Raw genomic sequence first — 19,463 nt, 5'->3', positions numbered from 1 at the left:
TGAAATGGGGGGAAACGGTGAGGTTGTTCACGGGTATCATCCCGGGCTGCTCAGTTGTCGGCGTCTCTTCGGGGCCAAGAAGGAACCGGCACGGCGTCGCCGTCAAATGAGCGTCGATCGTCTTAGCTCGGGACCCAAGCTCTCTTGGCGCTGTTCCCCAGCTTTGGCTGTCTGTAAAACACCGATGATCGGTCAAGTAATTCCGGGGGCAATTATGGGGAGATGAACGGGAGGGTAAGAGGGTAACAGGGAGCGAGTAATGTACTTTGTCTAACTGGTCTACATACTAAGTAGCCTCCCCCAGGTTTCCCCGCATGGACTGACTGGGGTCCCCCTTGACTATAAAGTCCTTTGCTCTCACTCGGTTTCTCTCGTCCTGTACCTCAATCTTCTTTTCCACCCTCTACTTATTCTTCTATCATGGCCGGTGGTGCAAAGAAACCAGTCAATATCTTCCGCCTCAAGGACCTGGGCGAACCCAAGCAGGTCTTCAATTGGCGACTATGGTTTGCCGTTATCTCATTCGGCCTGATGGGCGCTGCCCGAGGTGTCGATGAGGGTTTGATCTCCGGTGCTTTCAACTCCAAGGATTTCCAGAAATACATCCACTATGATACGTACAGCGAGGTTGAACAAACCAACATCAAGGGCAATGTCACTGCGATGGTCCAGATTGGATCGGTCGGGGGTGCTCTCTTGTACGTCTGATCAGTGCCTGTTCGATTTTATATCCCACTAATGAGTTGTAGTGCATTCTTAGTCTGTGATCGCATCGGCCGTATCTGGGCCACGCGCCAGCTGTGCATCATCTGGATGATTGGTATTGCTATCTTCATGGGTAACTCTGGCAGTCTTGGTGCTGTCTATGCTGGTCGATTTATTGCTGGTCTCGGTGTTGGTCAGACAGTAGTCGTTGCTCCCGTCTATCTTGCGGAGATTGTAAGTAACTCGCGCAACGGCTTCATACACAGCTAACTCATGCAATCAGGCTCCCGCTTCCATTCGTGGTCTTTGCACTTGTGTCTTTACTGGCTTTGTCTATCTGGGCATTGTGCTGGCATACTTTGCGAACTATGGCTGTGAACTTAACCTGGGTGACAAGACACACAACCGCTGGGTATGTATAACTCTTGGCTAAAGTCTTTTTAGACGAATACTGACTGGATATAGCTGGTCCCCACATCTCTCCATATCATGTTTGCCGGCTTGATCTTCCTCCTCTCCTTTGTGCAGTACGAATCCCCTCGATACCTGGTCAAGCGTGGCCAACTCGACAAGGCCATCTCCAACCTCTCGCGCATCCGTGGCCTGCCTGTTGATGATGACTATGTTATGCGGGAGATCACTGCTATCCAAACCTCACATGACGCTGAGATGGAAGCCACATTGGGATCTGGTCCGATCGGCGTGCTCAAGGAGACCTTCTTGGTTCCCTCCAACCTCTACAGAGTCTACCTTACCTTCATGGCCCAACTCCTCTCCCAGTGGTCCGGTGCTGGCAGTATCACTGTCTACGCTCCTGATCTGTTCAAGCTGCTTGGAGTCACAGGAAAGAACGAGAGTTTGCTTGTCACTGCCGTCTTCGGAATCGTCAAGCTGGTTGCTGCCATTCTCTGCGCGCTGTTCCTAGTCGATGTCATTGGACGTAAGCGTGCCTTGCTGTTGGGTATCACCCTTCAGGGTATCGCCATGGTCTATATCGCCGGCTTCTTGACTGCTGTCCCTGAAATGGGTGTGATTGATGACTTTAAACTCCCGGAAGCGAAGAAGGGTGCCAGTGAGGGCGCCATAGCCATGATCTATCTTTCTGGATTCGGATGGGCCCTGGGCTGGAACTCCATGCAGTACCTGTTGACAGCAGAGTTGTTCCCCCTTCGCATTCGTGCGCTTTGCACGTCCATGGCCATGACCTTGCACTTTGCTAACCAGTATGGTAATGCACGCGCGGTACCCAACATGCTGCTTCCGGTGGCAAAGGGTGGAATTGACCCCAAGGGTACCTTCTGGTGCTTTGCTGCTATCACCGTTCTGGGTGGAATCTGGGTGTGGTTCAGTATCCCAGAGACGGCAGGCCGATCGCTGGAGAGCATGGATCGCCTCTTCGCTCTGCCATGGTACAAGATCGGCCTACATGGTAACAAGGATGCCGAGGAGCGTGATCACGTTGTCAATGAGAAGATGGAGGTAATGACCCAGTCGCACGGAACTGCCCAGCACGTTGAGAGACAGGACGCCGAGCGTTGAGTGCGGCTATCTAGCTTTTTACTTGAATATTTCCGGTGTTGACCTGGGTGACGTTTTCCTGGACAATTATACTATCACGATTTGATGAACCTTTTTATGAAGGTCCAATAAGTGCACAATATTTCCAAGTCTATCACTATATCTCGTATCGACATTAATTTACTCTATTTTTTTTTAGCCCCCAGTATGTAGACTCTAAGCGTTCGACTTTGACCCATCCAGAGGAATAATCACAATCCTTGCCTTCAGACCCGCCTTGTCCCGCGCTTTTGAGCTAGACTGGAGCGAGCTCGCACTGGTGCGAATATCCATATTTTGCACGTCGTTGAGGTATTCATCCGGCAAATCAACACGTATCAAAATGCCCTTGGGTCGGAAGAAAGTCTCATTCCAATGTGAAATGTGTCGAGATAGTCGTTCTCCCTGAACCCCTGCCAGGGCATAGACCAGATTCCGCTGTTCCTGTCGGCGTCTGGCATTTCGGGCCACGAAAATTGCGGGAACAGCACCGAATAGACCGACCATTAGCCCGCCGACAGCGAAGATCCCGAGGCCTTTCCCGACTACTGTGGTCCATTGTTGGCGTGATAGCTTGGCTTCTTCACAGATCACTTGTGTGAAGTCTGCCCAGTTGTCTTGCGAGACGCCATAGTGGGACAATTCTACTGGGTACTCGAAGCCCGATGTACAGTTGCCGGTGCGGGAGGGTACCTGCAGACCTCTGCTGAGAGCTGAGGCGGTGGCAAACCCAGGTTCATCTTCCCGCGGAAGGATCATGGGAGACTCGGACTTTTCCATGAGATAGTTGAAGTCCTCCGATGAGGAGTATGCTGGGGGATTGGCTGTATTCATGACTGGAGTCTGTATAGATGCAAGGAGCATTCTTTTTTTTTTAGGGTATTCGAGGTTATACCAATATAGAAAGGGATTCTTGTGGGCTCTGATAGTCACAACAGAGTACTGTAGACTTTATACTAATGTCAGCTCTCAATGTGTAAGTTATTACCTCCAAGTAGGATGCGTGGCAGTGCTGCCTGAAGGCTCCGGTATAGAGTCACAATGAATCTTGGGAGCCTTCTAGGCCTCAATATTTCGTATTGGAGAGAATAATGTGACCAATGTGAAGTGTAAGTTGAGGACAAAGCGCCAAGGGAGTCTAACCTGAGTCAGTCGTGAGTCACGGGGGGACGTGCACTCATCAACATCCCATCAACATCACCTTCGCCATGACGACCCGCTATCGCGTTGAATGTAACTGACTCGTTTGCTTCCTTTGGGTGCTTCAGCTGACAAATTCTAGATGCCCTCAAGGTATGATCCCCCGAGGTCATTCCGACCCTCCTCACTGACTCCGCAGTAGACCCATCGTCGGGATCAACTAGTAAGACTTCCTTCTTTGAAAACTGGGAATTTGTGCTGACGGGCTTGCAGATTGAATGGATCAAAGTATATTCTTCGCTTATCTCGTGTACTGGTGGAACGGTTCTGATTCCTCTAGGGTCTCCTGGCTGTCCCCTTTGTTTTGCATTCCCAGCCCACCGCCATCTACCAGGAACATGGCGAAGGCCTGAAATCGGTTGCCGCCGACACCCATCTGCGCTACGCAGAGATTATGCGCGATGTAGAGAATCTGATGCTCGATCATAGTAAGTGATTTATCAAGAAATCGCCATTGCTTCAACTGATACATGGAAGTTCATCACCATGAACGCAACGCCCCTGGCAAATCCAAGTTGAATTTGCTGGTGCCTACTGTCGGTACTTTTTTCACCCAGTTATATCTGGAGGATGCCTTCAAGTATCAGGATCAGCAACGGTTTATCAGTCGACGCAGATTCGTCGCTCCGTCGTTCAACGATATCCGGCTCATCTTGAACTCCGCCCAGCTATTGGGTCTGGTCCGCTCCAGTGAGGTGCAATTAGTCACCTTCGATGGAGATGTAACTCTCTACGATGATGGCGCTTGCCTAACTGCCGATAACATAGTCATTCCACGAATTCTGCGACTCCTGCAACAGGATCGCAAGGTCGGCATTGTGACTGCGGCTGGATACACCGAGGCGCCCAAGTACTACGAGCGACTGCAGGGGCTTTTGGATGCAATGCACTATTCGACCGTGCTGACCACTGCCCAAAAGCAGGGGCTGATTGTCATGGGTGGCGAGAGCAATTTCTTGTTTCGCTATGACCCAACCTCGGAGGCCCGGTTAGCCTATGTGCCGCGGGACGAGTGGCTATTGGAGGAGATGCGAGCCTGGAGTGATAATGATATTACCCAGCTGCTCGATATTGCGGAGTCGGCATTACGTGCTTGTGCCGATAACCTCAGTCTGCCAGCCGCTGTTCTGCGCAAGGATCGTGCTGTGGGTGTCTACCCCGTCAATGGCGTGCGCATCAATCGAGAACAGTTGGAAGAAACTGTCTTGGTTGTGCAAAATACAGTGCAGCGATCGACAGTGGGGTCGCGGCTGCCCTTCTGTGCTTTCAACGGTATGTTCTTCAGACACGAGAGATGTACAAGCTGACTCCGAATAGGCGGAAATGATGTGTTTGTGGATATTGGTGACAAATCCTGGGGTGTGCGTGCTTGTCAGCAATATTTCGGTGGCATTGATCCATCGAAAACGCTGCATGTTGGCGATCAGTTCCTGTCAGCCGGTGCTAATGACTTCAAGGTATGAACAGACTATCCTTCACTGCGAACGAGACTAACCTTGCAGGCCCGTCTTGCATCTACGACCGCCTGGATTGCGAGTCCTGCTGAGACTGTGGAGCTCTTGGATGAGCTAGAGAAGGCAGTTCACTCGAAGTGAAGACCGTCCACCACAAGTAATCCATTCCGCATCGCATTGGTCATTTTTGGTCATTTATTTCGAAGGCAGAGGCAAGAATACTTTTTGCATCTTGGCTAGCACTTTCTGTTTGGTTGCGCAGTTTAGTTCTATTTAAAATCATTGCATTTAAGAATTCTACCTGCAAATTTGTCTAGGTCCAACGGGCCAAGAGTCTTGGGAGTACAGAAGAGAGAATCGTATCAAACGAAAGAAAATTCACCCAAACTCCCAAGCATAAATGTCACCTAGAGCCAAGCTTGGGTCTGGGGGTTTTATTGCATAGCATCATACAAAGCGTAAAGGACGTGCACCATTACGACCGCCGACTCAAAGTCAGCAGGTGGCTTAAGGGCCAGTGCAGCGTTGGGAGAAACCTTCAGAGAGTCCTGGGTATTGGTGTGGATTCCACTGTTGGTTGGAAGAAGCTTGAAGGCTCATAAGTGGAAAGCTCTTCAGGGGGAGTTGGGGACTGAGGGAACAGATTGAACTGTCATAGGATCTGGAGAGCAAGCGAAAGAAATTGTTAACATTTGCAAAAGGATGTGAGGCATGGCCAAATCCAGGGGGTCGATCCTCGAGGCAAAATCGAGGTAGGTGAAGAAGCAATAAGGGGTTGTCGTGTTTACGTACTCTCATAGCAGGACCAGCCCTCGTTAGCGGTGGGGTTAGAGCGGCCAGACAGGACGTTGACGACATCCTGCAGCTCAAGCCAGAACTCAGACTTGGGGCGACGGCGAGTCCAGTCAGTCTCGGTGGCCTCCAGGCCAGATTTACCGCCCATGGGCGAGAACAAGACCTGGGAACCCTTGACTCCAATGACGGCAGAGGACAAGGGGTCAGCGGCGATGGCATCACGGCTTTGACCCGCGTATCCTTCGATGTGCTGCATACACCTCATAGCCATGCGCAGAGCACGCACACGATCCATAGGTGATGGCTTTCCACCTTGCTGGAAGTGACCGGGGACGGCGGCACGAGACTCGAAGCGTCCCTTTGCCTCCTCCTTGATCATATCGGCAATCACCTGGGTAGTGTAGGTACCCGAGGCGCATTCGTTACGCAAAATGATCTTACCCGCACGGTTAGCGCCCTTGTCGCGGATGAAGTTGTCGCGGAGGAAATCGATGTCGCGCGAAAGCATCTTGATATCAACACCCTGCTCGGGGATATACACTGCCACGGCACCTACTGCCAGACCAGCGGTAGTCGCGATGTATCCAGACTTGCCGCCTTGAGTCTCAATCACGAAGACACGACGACGAGAAGAGGAGGCGGATTGACGAATGGCATCACAGAAGTCAATCAAGGTGTTGAGACAGGTGTCGCTTCCCAGTGAGTATTCAGTACCGGGAACGTTGTTGGAGATGGTAGCTGGGAGTACGATGAGCGGGATCTTGAAGGCATTGTACTTCTCACGGGCCTGGCGCAGCTCGCTGACAGCCGTGAAGGCCTCGAAACCACCAACCACGAACAATGCGTCGAACTTGTACAGCTCAAAACACTTGGCAGTGGTCTCCATATCAGCACTAGGGAGGCTACGGTTGGTTCCAATATCCGAACCACCCTCGTTGACCCAGCTATCGGCTTCCAGCCAGTTAACTTCACGAACGGAGCTGATTGGCTTGTCGTCATGGTGGCGGCACAGTCCGGGGAAACCGTTGTGAATAGCCAGCGGGGTGTGGCCACGGGTCAGACAGTACGCAACGGCGGCACGAGTCGCTTGGTTCATACCACCTGCGGGGGCACCGACGTGAATGATGGCGATGCGCATTCTCTGTGCGTAGTCAGTATCTGGAAATCCTGTGAAGCCCCCGTGGGCTGGGGTTTTGAGGCCTACCTTGCCCTCTGGGAGGATCATCTTCGGGTGCTCTGGGGTGGCGGTGTTCAGGTAGGCGTGGTAATATTCCTTGAACTCAGCATCACGCATCTCCATGGCCTTTTCGAACTCCTTGTTGTCAATTCTCGCTGCGACGTCCTTGGTTGCTTGAACTGCTTCCATCAGAGGGGTACGCATAATCTTGTTCTCGCGGATGGTAATGACGGGCGAAGGAGACTGGGGTGACATTTCCAGCACGGCACGAACAGCCTCCACACCTTGCAGCGTTGAGAGCCAGCGGTCGTAGGCGCATGCTGCACCACCTCGCTGGGTGTGACCCAGGATGGTGACTCGAGTATCCAAGCCGAGGCGGTCTGTCAAAATATCCTTGATCTTCGAGCTCGAAACCTTGTTTAGTTGGCGATCCTGAGCTCCCTCGGCAACGATGACGATGGTGCGGCGCTTGCCTCGCTCGGTACGGTTCTATTGGGACATGTGCATCAGTATACGAAATAGTCAACAGGACTCGGGCACAACTCACCTTGGTGATAACAGAGCACATGTCATCCTCCCATCCATCCTTGGGAGGCATCTCGGGAAGGAACAACCAGTCTGCACCGGTACTGATGGCGGACATCAATGCAAGCCATCCACAGTGTCGGCCCATGACCTCAATCACGAATCCACGCTGGTGGGAGAAGGCGGTATCGAATACGTCGTCGACAGCATCACAGATGCGGGTCAAGGACGAGTAGCATCCGATGGTGGCATCCGTGCCAGACATATCATTGTCAATGGAACCCACCAGGCCGACAATGTTCAACACCTTGTAAGGTTCGACTTGCTCTGCGGATAGCTCACCCGCGGCGATGAGGTCAGACAGCAAGCCGGGCCATTCTGCGCGGAAAACATCGGCACCAGTCAAACTGCCGTCACCACCACACACCACGAGGGCATCAATACCCCGCAGCACCATGTTCTTTGCAGCCTTCATACGGCCAGCGCGCTCCCGGAAGCCCATGCTCCGAGCAGAGCCGATCAGGGTACCACCCCGGGACAACCAGCCACGGACATCCTCCCAGTGCAGCTGGCGGATCATGTTGCCGCCGTGGACCAGTCCCTCGTATCCTTCGAAAATAGCGTAGGCTTCACAGTCGCAGTGGATTGCCATACGGACAACGGCCCGCACAGCACCGTTCATACCGGGGGCATCTCCACCAGAAGTGAGGACACCAATACGGCGTCTCTTCGCCGGTTGGGTAGGAATCTTGACGGACTCCATGTTACCAATTGAAGCTGTCGACCTCTACAGGTCAGAAAGGAATGAGATGAGTGAAGAAAACAAGTCAAAATTGAGCGCGATAAGCGTTGTAAAGCTGCAATTATGAATGGGTGGGATGTGGAGGGGTCAACCCAATCCGGTGAGAGAAATTGGCAGAAGTGGGTGCTTGCGTCACAGAGACGCTTGGGGGTGTTGAAGACCGGTTTACACGTATGATGAAATACAAAATAAGTTGAGATGGGACGATGTTTAGATATCCCACACTTTCCGGCCTGCCAAACTCTCTTATTGAAGCCCTTCTACCTCGCTGGTACCTGCGTTGCCATACAATTCGCCTGCAAGATGCAAGTCACCGCTTGGTCCTTTTGGGCTTAGTGTGGCGTTCACGTGAGCGGTGAGGGGCAGCTCGGTGATGACGTCACTTGTTTGTTGTGTTTGTTGCTGACCTCATTGATATTTCGTCACTCAACTACATACATGCCCGGTTCTCCCCAATTACCGAGTCGTGTAGCCGCCGTTGGCAAAGATGGTTTGTCCAGTGATCCAGGTACCCTCCGTGCACAAGAACCGGACCAGAGGAGCAATGTCCTGCACCATCGTCAACCGGTTGCCCATGGCATTGGCCTTGTGGAACTCGACAGCCTCGGGGGCTTCTTGGGGATAAAAGAATGCTATACAAGTGTTAGCTGCAGAAGATTGGACTTTGGGATAAGTCAACTTACGGGTGTCCATGGGACCTGGAGCCACGTTGTTGACGCTCACGCGTCTCTCCATCAATTCTTTGCAGACACCGCGAGTGAAGTGTTCCACTGGTGCTTTGGATCCAGCATAGGATGTATAGAATCCAGTAAAGGCACCCAGCAATGCGGTCACGACGGTAATTATCTTACCATCATCGGCAATGTGGGCAGCAGCAGCTTTGAGAATGAAGAATGCCGCCTTGGAGTTGATTCTGCATAGATGTCTCAGCATGATCGCAACTCACAGATACGGGCGGGCACTTACGCGAACATGGAGTCATACTCCTCTTCTGAAATATCAGTGATTGGCTTCTTCAACACCTTGCCCACGGTGTTCACGACAATATCAATCTTGCCAAAGTCTGTCAGCACCGACTGGAACAGGTTCTCAACAGCAGCAGCAGTCGTCAAATCGCCCTGATAGTAGGCCACCTTCAAACTGGGATTCTTCTGCTTTAATTCAGCCTCCAGTTGAGAGGCATTACTCTTACTGCTTGCCGAATTGTAGTGCAGAGCGAGGTTGGCGCCAGCGCCAGCCAATTCCAGGGCAGTCGCTGCACCCAAGTTCTTCACGCCTCCAGTGATAAGAGCGATCTTGCCGTTCAACGCCATGATAGAGTTTATGCGAGGCGTTTTAGCTAGGGTAAGTCACAGACTCTGCAAGAACATAGAATGTGGGAGCTGTGCCCTATTAATATTTGTGCACATCCGCTCAGCGGGAACATCACCCCCACTATTACATCAAGTAGGTCATTTAGCGCAATGGTTAAACCGCAAACGGCGCGGTGGAGGGCTATTCGTCTCAGAATTACGAATTAACCGATCTCCGAGCTGGATCTGGTCCCAATCTTGCCGCTTGTTTGGTCGCGCGAATGAGTATCTTTCCTGGCATCGCCGGTCCCTCCTCAGCTCTGTCAATCTTTGGCGTCGTAGAACTGAGATTTCTCACACGCAACCCTATTGTAACCGCCCAATCGGTCATCAAGTATACTCCAGCTCCACGGGCCTTCGGGCTTTTGGCGGTGAACTGTTATTTACAACAAGTTATACTTCAAAGTATTAACAGCCCATATCACTAAAATCTTCAATACCTTCCATTAAATCCTGATTTATAGAGCAATCCATGCCGCATTTCGCTGTTACCAAATCAAGGATGTGAAAGAATGAATATTCTGTAGTCGTAGGCTTGAGGGTCAATATGGTCGTCTTGTAGATTCTTTTTCCGTTTTGAATGGCCTCCATCTACGACCAATTTCATACTGGCTTCTTGGGATCTACATCTAGGATATGAAATCATTGATAAGTGGTTTTTGATTTGATCTGTAATTAGGCTTTAAGTGAAGATAGCAGCTTAGGCCGCAGCAGTCTTGCCGCAGTATGCAGTGTGCGTCCATGCGTTCGTTTCTCATAGGCGTATGATTTAGCTGATTTGTCGTCAGCTATGAATCGATTTCAAACACTAAGCTCATGACTTACGCGTCGCATGAGTGGCTACCCTCAGTCGCGGGGTCTTTGCATCCACTCTTGCACAGCTTGGGGTGACCGACGTCACCGGGGTTTTTGCAATGGAACAAAACATTCTCCAGGTCCTCGTTTTCCAGGTCGGTTCCCTTGAGGACATCTTTGAGATCGGCCTCGGTGAAGCCTATTTACTTGATTAGCATGGGGTAAAACTATCAGGTGGGAAATATTAAGTACCCTTGTCCTTAATCAACACATCAGAGCAATAATCGAAGCTGGGGGTGCAGGTCTTCTGGGCAATGCCAGTAGTAGCCAGAGCAAAGACAGCGAGAATAATGGAGGAGAACTTCATGGTGAGGTATGAGATTATTGGATGTGATGAGAAAGGCCTTGGGTGGAAGAGAGGGTGGAATATTTGGATTATTATATCGAACCTCTCCTCGCAACTGCACTCGTGTCTCAAAAATCCAAGGTTCACATTCCTGGTCTTTGTCCGAGAAGCTTGGTCATAGTGAGTTGCGGTGGAATGCTATGCGGAATGTAGTTACGCCATGCACATACCACGAACTGGAGGGAGTTGCATATCCGAGACAGCTCAGATTCTTGTATGTCCTATGAGATCATCTATGAGCTTGAACATCATTCCGGCATACAGTCACACCCCCACCTTGATACAATCTAATGTTGAAGCCGAATCACTTGAAAATGGGTGTAAAAAAGGTGGACAAAGAGAGGCCAAAGTAGGGCGATAACCACATATGAAACGGTATACTTACTCCGAGGCTTTCGTGTAGAGACTGTCCAATACCTCATAGCATTGTATACACACTTATGACCCCAGTTATATGTAGTTATTATATAGTTCTACATTAAAATATCCCGGGCCTAGATAAAACCTCTCTTCCCCAATCCATGTGGCACGGGAATGCGGAGCTCGGAAGTAGGTTACCCAAGTGCATTGATCTTAGTCTTACAGTGGGATTATATTCAGTTCAAGACCGATTCAAGTGTTTAGTATCAGACCAATCTAATCTATTCCAACTCGGGCAAGTCTATCCAGATAAGATAACCCCGCTCGATGGTTCTCAGGGAATAAAGTCATCTTCTTCTTACTTCGATCCAATCTGTCTGCCCTACCAGGAATTCTGTGGCTGACCCTTTAGCATGGCATCGAATAACTTTGGTAGCACTCCCCCTAATTGATCCCCCATTCTTGAAACTGGGCACCCTAACATAGAGCAGTCTCCAATCTTGTCACGGCCGATCCAGGCCTGCCGCGACCCAACCCTACTCAGTCTTATTGGCAGCACATTCCACATGCTCTGGCCGATGTCCAATCCTCGACTTTGCCCAATGACCGAGACTTTGCCATCATTGGGTCGGGAATCACGGGACTAGCAGTAGCCAAGACGCTCTTAGAACGACACCCGACTGCCACAGTAACTGTTCTGGAGGCTCGTACGCTTTGTTCTGGAGCGACTGGGCGCAATGGTGGTCAGATGGCCGCCAATGCTGGAGAGGAGTATATGCATCTAGCTGAGACCCATGGACCAGAAACAGCAGGGAAGATTGTGGATTTCACGTTTCGCAACTTGGAGAAGATGCAGGAGCTGATTGAAGCGTACGATGCTGCGGAAGTTAGCGAGATGCAACGTCTGCGGAAGCTACGAGTGTTTTTGACCCCGAAGAAGTTTGAAGATTTCAAGGCAAGTATTGCACGCCTGGAACAGGATCATCCTTCTAAAAAAGGATTGTATGTCATTCTGGATGCGGACGCAGTAGGTCAGGTAGGTCTTTGCTACCCATAGTTTTCTATTCGTCTGCCACTCGCTCTGATATCATTTCAGGAATATGGAATTCATGGTACAGCTGGAGGGGCTCTTCTCTCGGCTGGAACAGTCTGGCCATATCGTCTTATCACCAAAGCTTTTGCAGCACTCCTGGAAAAATACCCAGATCGACTGACAATTGAGACACATACCCCTGTTGAGTCTGTGGAGCACAAATCGATGTTCGCCTCGCCCATCACGACTGATCTCCCCTATACTTTGCACACTTCTCGCGGTCCACTGTGGGCAAGGACTCTGGTCCACTGTACCAATGGGTACAGCGGACACCTTCTCCCCAAGCTGAGGGGGCTTGTTCATCCTTTCAAGGGTACGATGACGGTCCAAGATCCAAAGGACTCTGTGCCAAACCAAGGCACCTCTGTATCATGGGGCTTCCATTATACCCCTTCTTACGATCCCGAAACGAAGCGGCATGGACATGGATTGTATTATCTGGGACAAAGCGCCAAGACAGGGTACTTCTACTTTGGAGGCGAGAATGCACGCATCGAGGAGTCGGTGTCTGCCGATGATACCTTTGTGGCTGAGCACTCTGTTACTCACCTCCAGTCGGTACTGCCACGATTCTTCGGCAAAACTGATCAATCAAACTGGGGCCTGGTGGGTTCGTGGAGTGGTATCATGGGCTTCTCATCCGATGGTCTTCCAATAGTTGGGAGACTTCCATCCACACTGACAGGACGGAAAGGCGATAATGAGTGGATTGCTGCTGCATTCAATGGCTATGGAATGGCAAATTGCTTAATGAGCGGTGAGGCGCTTGCTTTGATGATGCTTGGCGAGGATGTCAGCCAATGGCTTCCCATTGCATATGGACTTAGCAAGAAGAGACTTCAGGGGTCGCTGACTATCTCAGAAGCTGTCAGCGCCCTGGGCTCATAGCTATAGCTTGGCGGCATTGGACTCGAAGATGTATGTGAGGATATCTCTTGTTCATGTATGATTGTGAAAAGTATTGCATTGCAATATTCAACTCCGTAGAATTTGTATAGGGTATCGAATCTCTCTATGTTTGACATTTTCGTGGAAAAAGTTTTTTCTGTTTCTGGACCCACTTCCCCTGATGTTCCCCTGATGCTTTCGCGCTTGTAACTGCGAGCGAAAAAATTCTTGAAGCAAAAAAGGATGGACTCGCGGGGAATCGAACCCCGGACCACTCCCATGCTAAGGGAGTATTATACCACTAAACCACAAGCCCAGTTCGATGGAAGAGGCCGGCGGGTTTCGGCTTAAGGTGGGACCGCCCGATGTGGGTCAATGTTCACCTTGATGCCTCGGACACAACCGCCATAAGAGATTGTGTGGATGCAGAAGGGGTTCCCCAGGTGTATTGCTTGGGGGTTTGTGAGGGTTGCTCCCATTTCCCACGCCCGGTGCCATCAATACAGCGCACAGTGTACGTCTGGAGAGATAGCTCATGACGGGACAGGGCAAGCTTGATCTTTCTGTGTCTTTCGGGGTTCGAGGATGATAGCACAAGCTCACCATGTTGAGGATAAACTGCTTCCCAGACGCGATTCTCTTGTGTGTCATTTTCGGGCTTAGACGGTGGAAGACTGTTAGATGAGGTAGTAAAGACAACATCAAGTAGTAAGAGATGCGTAATAGCAGCTTGCACTTCTTCTCTGAGAGAAAGGCGACCGGGGGACTTAATATCGAGGTAATTGGGCATATTGCATGACACGTCAAAGCTGGTGCCGAACGAGGGAGAGGAAAGATTGGTGTGAATTGCGATAGAGAAAGAGCCCCGAGGAGTCAACAATTTGCCGCTGAATGTAGACTCAAATGGAGTGAGGAACCTTTCAACGACTGCCTCAGCTGTCGGGGCGGAAGAGGTCTGCGCCATTCTTGTCGAAAAGACATGTTTGGTATACGCTGGGATGTCCAAGGCGGCCGAGTGCAGGACACCTAAGATATCTTTCAAAAATGACTGGAGCCACAGTACATGGGACATGTGCTGGATGTAAGCCAGGGCCGGACGGAAAAGCTGGTGTTCAGGAACAGATCGTTTCTTCGGGGTCAATGGCAGCGGAAGTAGGGTCCGTCGGTGCAAGTTTTGACGGTGGGCATATGCCAATAAGATGCGGATCGTATGGGACAAGCCTTCTGCAATGCGGGTTCCTTCTTGTGAAATATCTTGATCAGATTGCAGGTCGTTTTCATCAACATCCACCAGGTCCAGCAGAATTTCAAGGTTATCGGAAGCAGGGATTCGAATGAGGTTCTGGCGGGTCGTCACGCCGTAGTTCGCGGTCGCTCTAGCTTCTCGGACAAGCTCATGGAATAGCTCCTCTTCATAAAGTGTATCCCGCGCTTGCAAAATTCGACTCTCGATTGTTTGTTCATCATTCCTGGGACTCGTCGGTTTAGAGCGGCCAGTGAGCTGCCCATCCTGCATCACCTGTACCCGGACAAAACGAGCCTTGGGAGGGATCAGTCCTTTGTCCAGTATCAAACTACCATTCTCGCCGCGTCGTAGGGAAGCGAGTCCGCGGTCACGGAAAACGGGTGTAGCTAAAACAGCGTGATTAGAGACGGGTCTCTATAATTTTCATTTGGGAGCTCACCTTCGAGGAAACCATATTGCACGCCAAGTGCTTGCCTTTCACGGGGAAGTCGGGAGACCTTCCATCCTTTTTCTTTGACAGTCAACACTTCATTCCAGTATCGAGTCTCCGATGCGACTTCGTTTTCAAGCCTGGAGGCAGCTTGGAGAAGTTTGTTTGCCGCCCCGTTGAAGTTCTGGATGCGCCATCCTCTCGATACGGCTGATATATCTTTCGTCGTGGAATCTGGCTTTGGGGGAGGGTTCACAATCTCGGCGTTGAGCGAGCCAAGAGGTGCGATTTGCTTGAGAAAGGCCGACATGGAAGCTTCGGCTTGGCGCGGTGTGTTTTTGGACAGAAGGAGAGAAACGAAATCAACGGCAAACATGGCCTCCATATGAGCTTGCCTATAAGCTGTCAGTTCCAGAAAGTCAATCCAAGCTCCATTGGACTCACGTAGCGAAATCAATGATGTCTTTACGTCGCTTGTACAATTGCTCCAAGCGCTCTGTCGAGTCAAGATCCGATGCACTCTGGTCGCCCTCGTCCTCATCCAGATCATCTTTATATTCTTCGGCAATCTTGGTCCGAAGAACATCTTCGTTCACATCGCGAAATGAGCCCCACTGGTTGTTGATTTGAGCAATCTCAGCAGGCAGTGTGTCTGGGCGGTCGCGGTCGTCAAGAAGAGGGCGCAAAGGTAGAGTGAAGGAGCCAGCCATGGTGTAAACACACCTCTGCAACAGGGTGAGAGGAGTGTGGAGAGTCCGGAGAGAAGTGGAAGAAAGACGGAGATCGGTGACGCAGGTGGCACGTGATCGAATATTGACTAGGCAGTTATGAGCTTCATGGATTCCTGTGTTGTGTGTTGTGTGATTTATATAGTGTTTGCTTTCTTGCATTCTAGTATTTCTGCAGTCAGTTGGGTCCTTGGGTCCTTACAGGTATCTCAACTCAAAAAAATTCCAAAGCCGTGTTCGCATTTCACGCCACTTGGTCAAGTCATATATATATTCCGATTCCTATAGATGCCCAAACTCTCTGACAAGTTCCAACGCCCATAAGACCCCGTGCAATTCATAGGAAGCGACTACTCTGCAAGAAGTTCTTCCACCAACAGAAAGACCTCTGGGAGTAATAATCCAATACCCCATCTCCCACAAACTAAGCACAACCTTGAAATACGCAGTGCCAAGAAACTCCGATGCGCCCACTCTCACAGCCAAAAATGTAAGGAAGTGAAAGATATCTTTGAAATAGCCAATGATTCTCAAGATTGACGCATCGCACTCTTCTTGACTTGGAGAAGGACCCGAAGCTAGAGGGTAACCTGTTTCCGGTCCTCTCCACCCAGTGTACTCCTCCTACAAGACGTATCGGGTAATCCTCGGGGCAATATGGAGCCGGGGTCCCTGAATATATCCTCGGCTCAACATCTGCTCCCCACACGTCGCCATGTGGGGAAATTGGGGCCCCAGGTGCAACCGCATACTGCAACAGTTTGACGTCGATCGTCACTCTATCTGGCTATTCCCAGCGAGGTGGCGTTAGGCACGTTGTTCAGGCAATTTAATTTGAGTTTGACGCTATACTTCTGCCCTTTTACCCATGTTCCAACTCGGCACACTTTCTTGCGACTTACCGGAAGCGGGGGATGATGACTTTGGCGGTAATGTTGAGTATTTAACCCTGACCATGTCTACAAATTTAGAGCTTGGATAACAATGCGGGTGTCAATCCTTTCTCTTACGGCCTTCGCTGTGGCCATTGAGGCCCAGGAGCTATACCTGACAACAACAGGATATGCCGCTCGACCACAATGTACAAAGCAAAGTGCTCCGAAGTATCACTTCCAGCCATTCTCGTACACTTTGAATGAAACGGTTCGGTGAGTGATTCCCATGTTGATGCACGTCGATATTGGCTAATCCAAGTATAAGATACGCGACCTCGGTCCCTTCTCCGACAACCACGAGGACATATGCCCCTGGCTACACAGATATAGCCAAGCATTTGACTACTACCTGGTCGACTTCGACATGGGGCAGTTGGGTTCCAGGACAAACTGTCATTACTGCCACTGACACTGATGACCCATATGGGCAAGCTGCGTGGTCTTCCATGTGGTTACAGGCAGACCTCCATAACTACGTAAGACACGCTCATTACACGAAACGTTACAGCTAACCGTATTAGACTACTACTGGAATGCTTTCGACGACCGTCAGCCCTACGCCAGTGCCCAGCAGTGAGCTGGTCTTGCCACCGCGGGACTACTTCGGACCTACAGACTGCTACAATTTCCCCCAAGACTTCGTGTTTGGAGTTGCAGGAAGTGCAGCCCAGATTGAAGGTGCAGTCGCACTGGATGGTCGATCTCCTTCGCTACTGGAAAAATTGGTACCAGACAGCAAGCCAAAGAACTACGTCACCAATGAGAACTACTTCTTGTACAAGCAAGATATTCAGCGACTGGCTGCCATGGGCGTGGAATATTACAGCTTCACTATCCCCTGGACCCGCATTCTGCCCTTTGCTCTACCAGGGACACCGGTTAATCAACAAGCTATTGACCATTATGATGATTTGATTACTGCAGTTCTGGATGCGGGAATGACGGTATGGAGTTTCAAAGAAATATCAGTCGAGCTTTGTTCTAACTTCCATTGCAGCCAGTGGTCACTATGCTTCACTTTGATAGCCCATTGATGTTCGTCGCCAGCGAAAACATCACGAGACGTCCTGATATTGGCTACAACAATGCAGGCTATCAAAATGAAACTTTTGTTGACGCGTTTGTCAACTATGGAAAGGTATGAAGTCAAAAGTTCATCTTTTGTGAGAGTGAGATACTGATTTAGTTCACTTCCTAGGTGCTGCTCTCACATTACGCAGATCGTGTTCCTATTTGGGTCACTTTTAATGAGCCTCTTCTTTATGCGTTCAATTTCAAGGGCGTTGACCACGTTGTCAAGGCACATGCCCAGGTCTATCGCTTCTACCACGAGGAGTTGAAGGCCAAAGGCAGAATAGGTATCAAGTTCAACGATAACTTCGGAGTGCCGAAAGACCCTAAAAACTCCAGCCATGTGCTGGCAGCTGATCGCTTCCAAGAGATGCAACTTGGTTTCTTCGCCAATCCAATCTTCTTGGGCAAGCAGTACCCTGAATCCGTCTTGAAAACTCTTCCCGGGGCTAAGCCATTGAACGATTCCGAGTTAGCCTATATCAAAGGAACATCTGACTTTTTCGGAATCGACCCATATACCGCTACGGTGGTGTCTCCTGCAGATGAAGGGATTGAAGCTTGCGCTTCTAACAATTCAACCTCCAACTCGCTTTTCCCATATTGTGTCAACCAAGAGACAAAGAATGTTTACGGGTGGAACATTGGTTACCGCTCTCAGTCCTACGTCTATATCACACCAACACATTTCCGAGAGTACCTCTTTTATCTATGGAACACTTTCCGCCACCCAATCCTGGTCTCCGAATTTGGATTCCCGGTTTACGCAGAAGCAGACAAGGACTTGTCTGACCAACTATTTGATTCCCCCCGCAGCATCTACTATCTCTCCTTCATGTCTGAGATTCTCAAATCGATTTATGAAGACGGGGTGCATGTGATGGGGGCGCTTGCTTGGAGCTTTGTCGACAATTGGGAGTTCGGGGACTATAGCCAGCAGTTTGGCATTCAAGCGGTCAATCGAACAACACAGGAGCGATCTTATAAGAAAAGCTTCTTTGATCTGGTGGATTTTGTTAAATCTCGACAGCCGAAGAAGGCTTAGATTGGAAGGCGAACGCCGTCACTTTCTTCTAGCCACGAGATTCGATGTCATGCAGCATAGTCACATTTCTGCCTCACGAGATTCAACCTCCATAGAAAGAAGAGCTTCAAGTAATCCAATCAACCTCAGTTCATTGACTGAACATGTAAATGGTAAATTACAGTAGTTCTCCCAATCGCCGCGCATTTGCGAGGAAGTAGTATGGCATATTACAACACTTTCGAATTTCAATAATCTTCACACTTCTTACCAAGGGATCTCGTTCCCATCATACTGATCTGCGCGGTCTGCGCCTTGCAGGCTGCGCTCTGCTGCTCCAACTGCTCCTTCCACGCTGGCGATCTCCGTGACATCCAGCTTGAGCATCTGCACTCGACCCGATGAAGCATTCACAATCTCCGTGAGTGGAGCAGAGTTGTCCTGGCGAGCGGTGGCAATGATCGTTCCCACTTCAGTCTTGGGCAAGGTTGCCAGACGAGCGACCAGCGCTAATCCGAGACCCCGTGAGGAGCCGGTTACGAGATAGGAAGCCATATTTTCGGTCGGGCTTTAGATTCTATGTGCTCTGAGCTTGTGGTCCTGGAGTTTTAAAAGATGGCCACAATATATTTGGGGGGGGGGACTTGGCCGAAAATCGTTCCTGTGCACCGTTTTTGCCGCTTCTGAGCGAATCTCGGACATAACGTAGATCATCTAGCCAATTGCCGTAAAAATGGGGCTCTACTCGATTGAAACACAAATATATCCTCGTTATTAGGCAAGTACAAAATTACGAGACTCAAAGGCTCCCTGGAACGGTCACTGGACGGAATAAATTCGAATAAACACTATCCTGGCTCATGTAGCATAAATTGGAAACCTTTTTCCATCGACTGGGCTTGTGGTTTAGTGGTATAATA

The 19,463-nt window shown here is 50.2% G+C and overlaps 10 protein-coding genes across 10 annotated transcripts; 4 read left to right on the top strand and 6 right to left on the bottom strand.

Annotated features, from left to right (window-relative positions):
- Window positions 1–420: 420 nt before the first annotated feature.
- N7446_012757 (putative MFS quinate transporter) lies at window positions 421–2,244 on the top strand (the record flags this gene model as incomplete). The annotated part of the gene is made up of 4 exons (XM_058521499.1): window positions 421–698; window positions 750–939; window positions 989–1,117; window positions 1,171–2,244. The coding sequence occupies 4 exons, from the start codon at window positions 421–423 to the stop codon at window positions 2,242–2,244; spliced, it is 1,671 nt and encodes a 556-aa protein (XP_058364976.1).
- A 195-nt stretch (window positions 2,245–2,439) lies between these two features.
- Window positions 2,440–3,096, bottom strand: N7446_012756 (uncharacterized protein; the record flags this gene model as incomplete). The annotated part of the gene is made up of 1 exon (XM_058521498.1): window positions 2,440–3,096. One exon carries the CDS (start codon window positions 3,094–3,096, stop codon window positions 2,440–2,442), a length of 657 nt encoding a protein of 218 aa, XP_058364975.1.
- A 302-nt stretch (window positions 3,097–3,398) lies between these two features.
- Window positions 3,399–5,179, top strand: isn1 (IMP 5'-nucleotidase ISN1). The gene is made up of 8 exons (XM_058521497.1): window positions 3,399–3,495; window positions 3,545–3,555; window positions 3,605–3,625; window positions 3,676–3,690; window positions 3,743–3,890; window positions 3,940–4,734; window positions 4,780–4,919; window positions 4,965–5,179. Exons 1-8 carry the CDS (start codon window positions 3,471–3,473, stop codon window positions 5,055–5,057), a joined length of 1,248 nt encoding a protein of 415 aa, XP_058364974.1. The 5' UTR covers window positions 3,399–3,470; the 3' UTR covers window positions 5,058–5,179.
- A 351-nt stretch (window positions 5,180–5,530) lies between these two features.
- N7446_012754 (ATP-dependent 6-phosphofructokinase) lies at window positions 5,531–8,176 on the bottom strand (the record flags this gene model as incomplete). Its single annotated transcript, XM_058521496.1, has 4 exons — window positions 5,531–5,577; window positions 5,709–6,852; window positions 6,916–7,377; window positions 7,436–8,176. The coding sequence occupies 4 exons, from the start codon at window positions 8,174–8,176 to the stop codon at window positions 5,531–5,533; spliced, it is 2,394 nt and encodes a 797-aa protein (XP_058364973.1).
- A 495-nt stretch (window positions 8,177–8,671) lies between these two features.
- Window positions 8,672–9,528, bottom strand: N7446_012753 (NAD(P)-binding protein; the record flags this gene model as incomplete). Its single annotated transcript, XM_058521495.1, has 3 exons — window positions 8,672–8,847; window positions 8,899–9,128; window positions 9,182–9,528. 3 exons carry the CDS (start codon window positions 9,526–9,528, stop codon window positions 8,672–8,674), a joined length of 753 nt encoding a protein of 250 aa, XP_058364972.1.
- An 808-nt stretch (window positions 9,529–10,336) lies between these two features.
- N7446_012752 (uncharacterized protein) lies at window positions 10,337–10,729 on the bottom strand (the record flags this gene model as incomplete). The annotated part of the gene is made up of 3 exons (XM_058521494.1): window positions 10,337–10,340; window positions 10,393–10,561; window positions 10,615–10,729. The coding sequence occupies 3 exons, from the start codon at window positions 10,727–10,729 to the stop codon at window positions 10,337–10,339; spliced, it is 288 nt and encodes a 95-aa protein (XP_058364971.1).
- Window positions 10,730–11,541: 812 nt separating this feature from the next.
- Window positions 11,542–13,109, top strand: N7446_012751 (NAD(P)/FAD-dependent oxidoreductase; the record flags this gene model as incomplete). Its single annotated transcript, XM_058521493.1, has 3 exons — window positions 11,542–11,560; window positions 11,620–12,164; window positions 12,225–13,109. 3 exons carry the CDS (start codon window positions 11,542–11,544, stop codon window positions 13,107–13,109), a joined length of 1,449 nt encoding a protein of 482 aa, XP_058364970.1.
- Window positions 13,110–13,488: 379 nt separating this feature from the next.
- Window positions 13,489–15,495, bottom strand: N7446_012750 (mediator of RNA polymerase II transcription subunit 17; the record flags this gene model as incomplete). Its single annotated transcript, XM_058521492.1, has 3 exons — window positions 13,489–14,741; window positions 14,795–15,180; window positions 15,230–15,495. The coding sequence occupies 3 exons, from the start codon at window positions 15,493–15,495 to the stop codon at window positions 13,489–13,491; spliced, it is 1,905 nt and encodes a 634-aa protein (XP_058364969.1).
- A 1,002-nt stretch (window positions 15,496–16,497) lies between these two features.
- N7446_012749 (glycoside hydrolase family 1 protein) lies at window positions 16,498–18,564 on the top strand (the record flags this gene model as incomplete). The annotated part of the gene is made up of 5 exons (XM_058521491.1): window positions 16,498–16,661; window positions 16,714–16,924; window positions 16,970–17,392; window positions 17,446–17,586; window positions 17,647–18,564. 5 exons carry the CDS (start codon window positions 16,498–16,500, stop codon window positions 18,562–18,564), a joined length of 1,857 nt encoding a protein of 618 aa, XP_058364968.1.
- A 246-nt stretch (window positions 18,565–18,810) lies between these two features.
- N7446_012748 (uncharacterized protein) lies at window positions 18,811–19,098 on the bottom strand (the record flags this gene model as incomplete). The annotated part of the gene is made up of 1 exon (XM_058521490.1): window positions 18,811–19,098. One exon carries the CDS (start codon window positions 19,096–19,098, stop codon window positions 18,811–18,813), a length of 288 nt encoding a protein of 95 aa, XP_058364967.1.
- Window positions 19,099–19,463: the final 365 nt, after the last annotated feature.

This window comes from Penicillium canescens, assembly GCF_028828765.1.
Source record: "Penicillium canescens strain IBT 15451 chromosome Unknown utg000011l_segment0_segment0, whole genome shotgun sequence".
NCBI lineage: Eukaryota > Fungi > Ascomycota > Eurotiomycetes > Eurotiales > Aspergillaceae > Penicillium > Penicillium canescens.
Note: the sequence above shows the minus strand (reverse complement) of the source record. Positions and strands in the feature narration are given on the sequence as shown.

Coding starts and splice junctions, on each gene's coding strand:
- isn1 (XM_058521497.1), top strand. CDS start 3,471: ATGACGACCCGCTATCGCGTTGAAT. Junction 3,891..3,939: donor GAATCTGATGCTCGATCATA/GTAAGTGATTTA, acceptor GATACATGGAAG/TTCATCACCATGAACGCAAC. Junction 4,920..4,964: donor CCGGTGCTAATGACTTCAAG/GTATGAACAGAC, acceptor CTAACCTTGCAG/GCCCGTCTTGCATCTACGAC.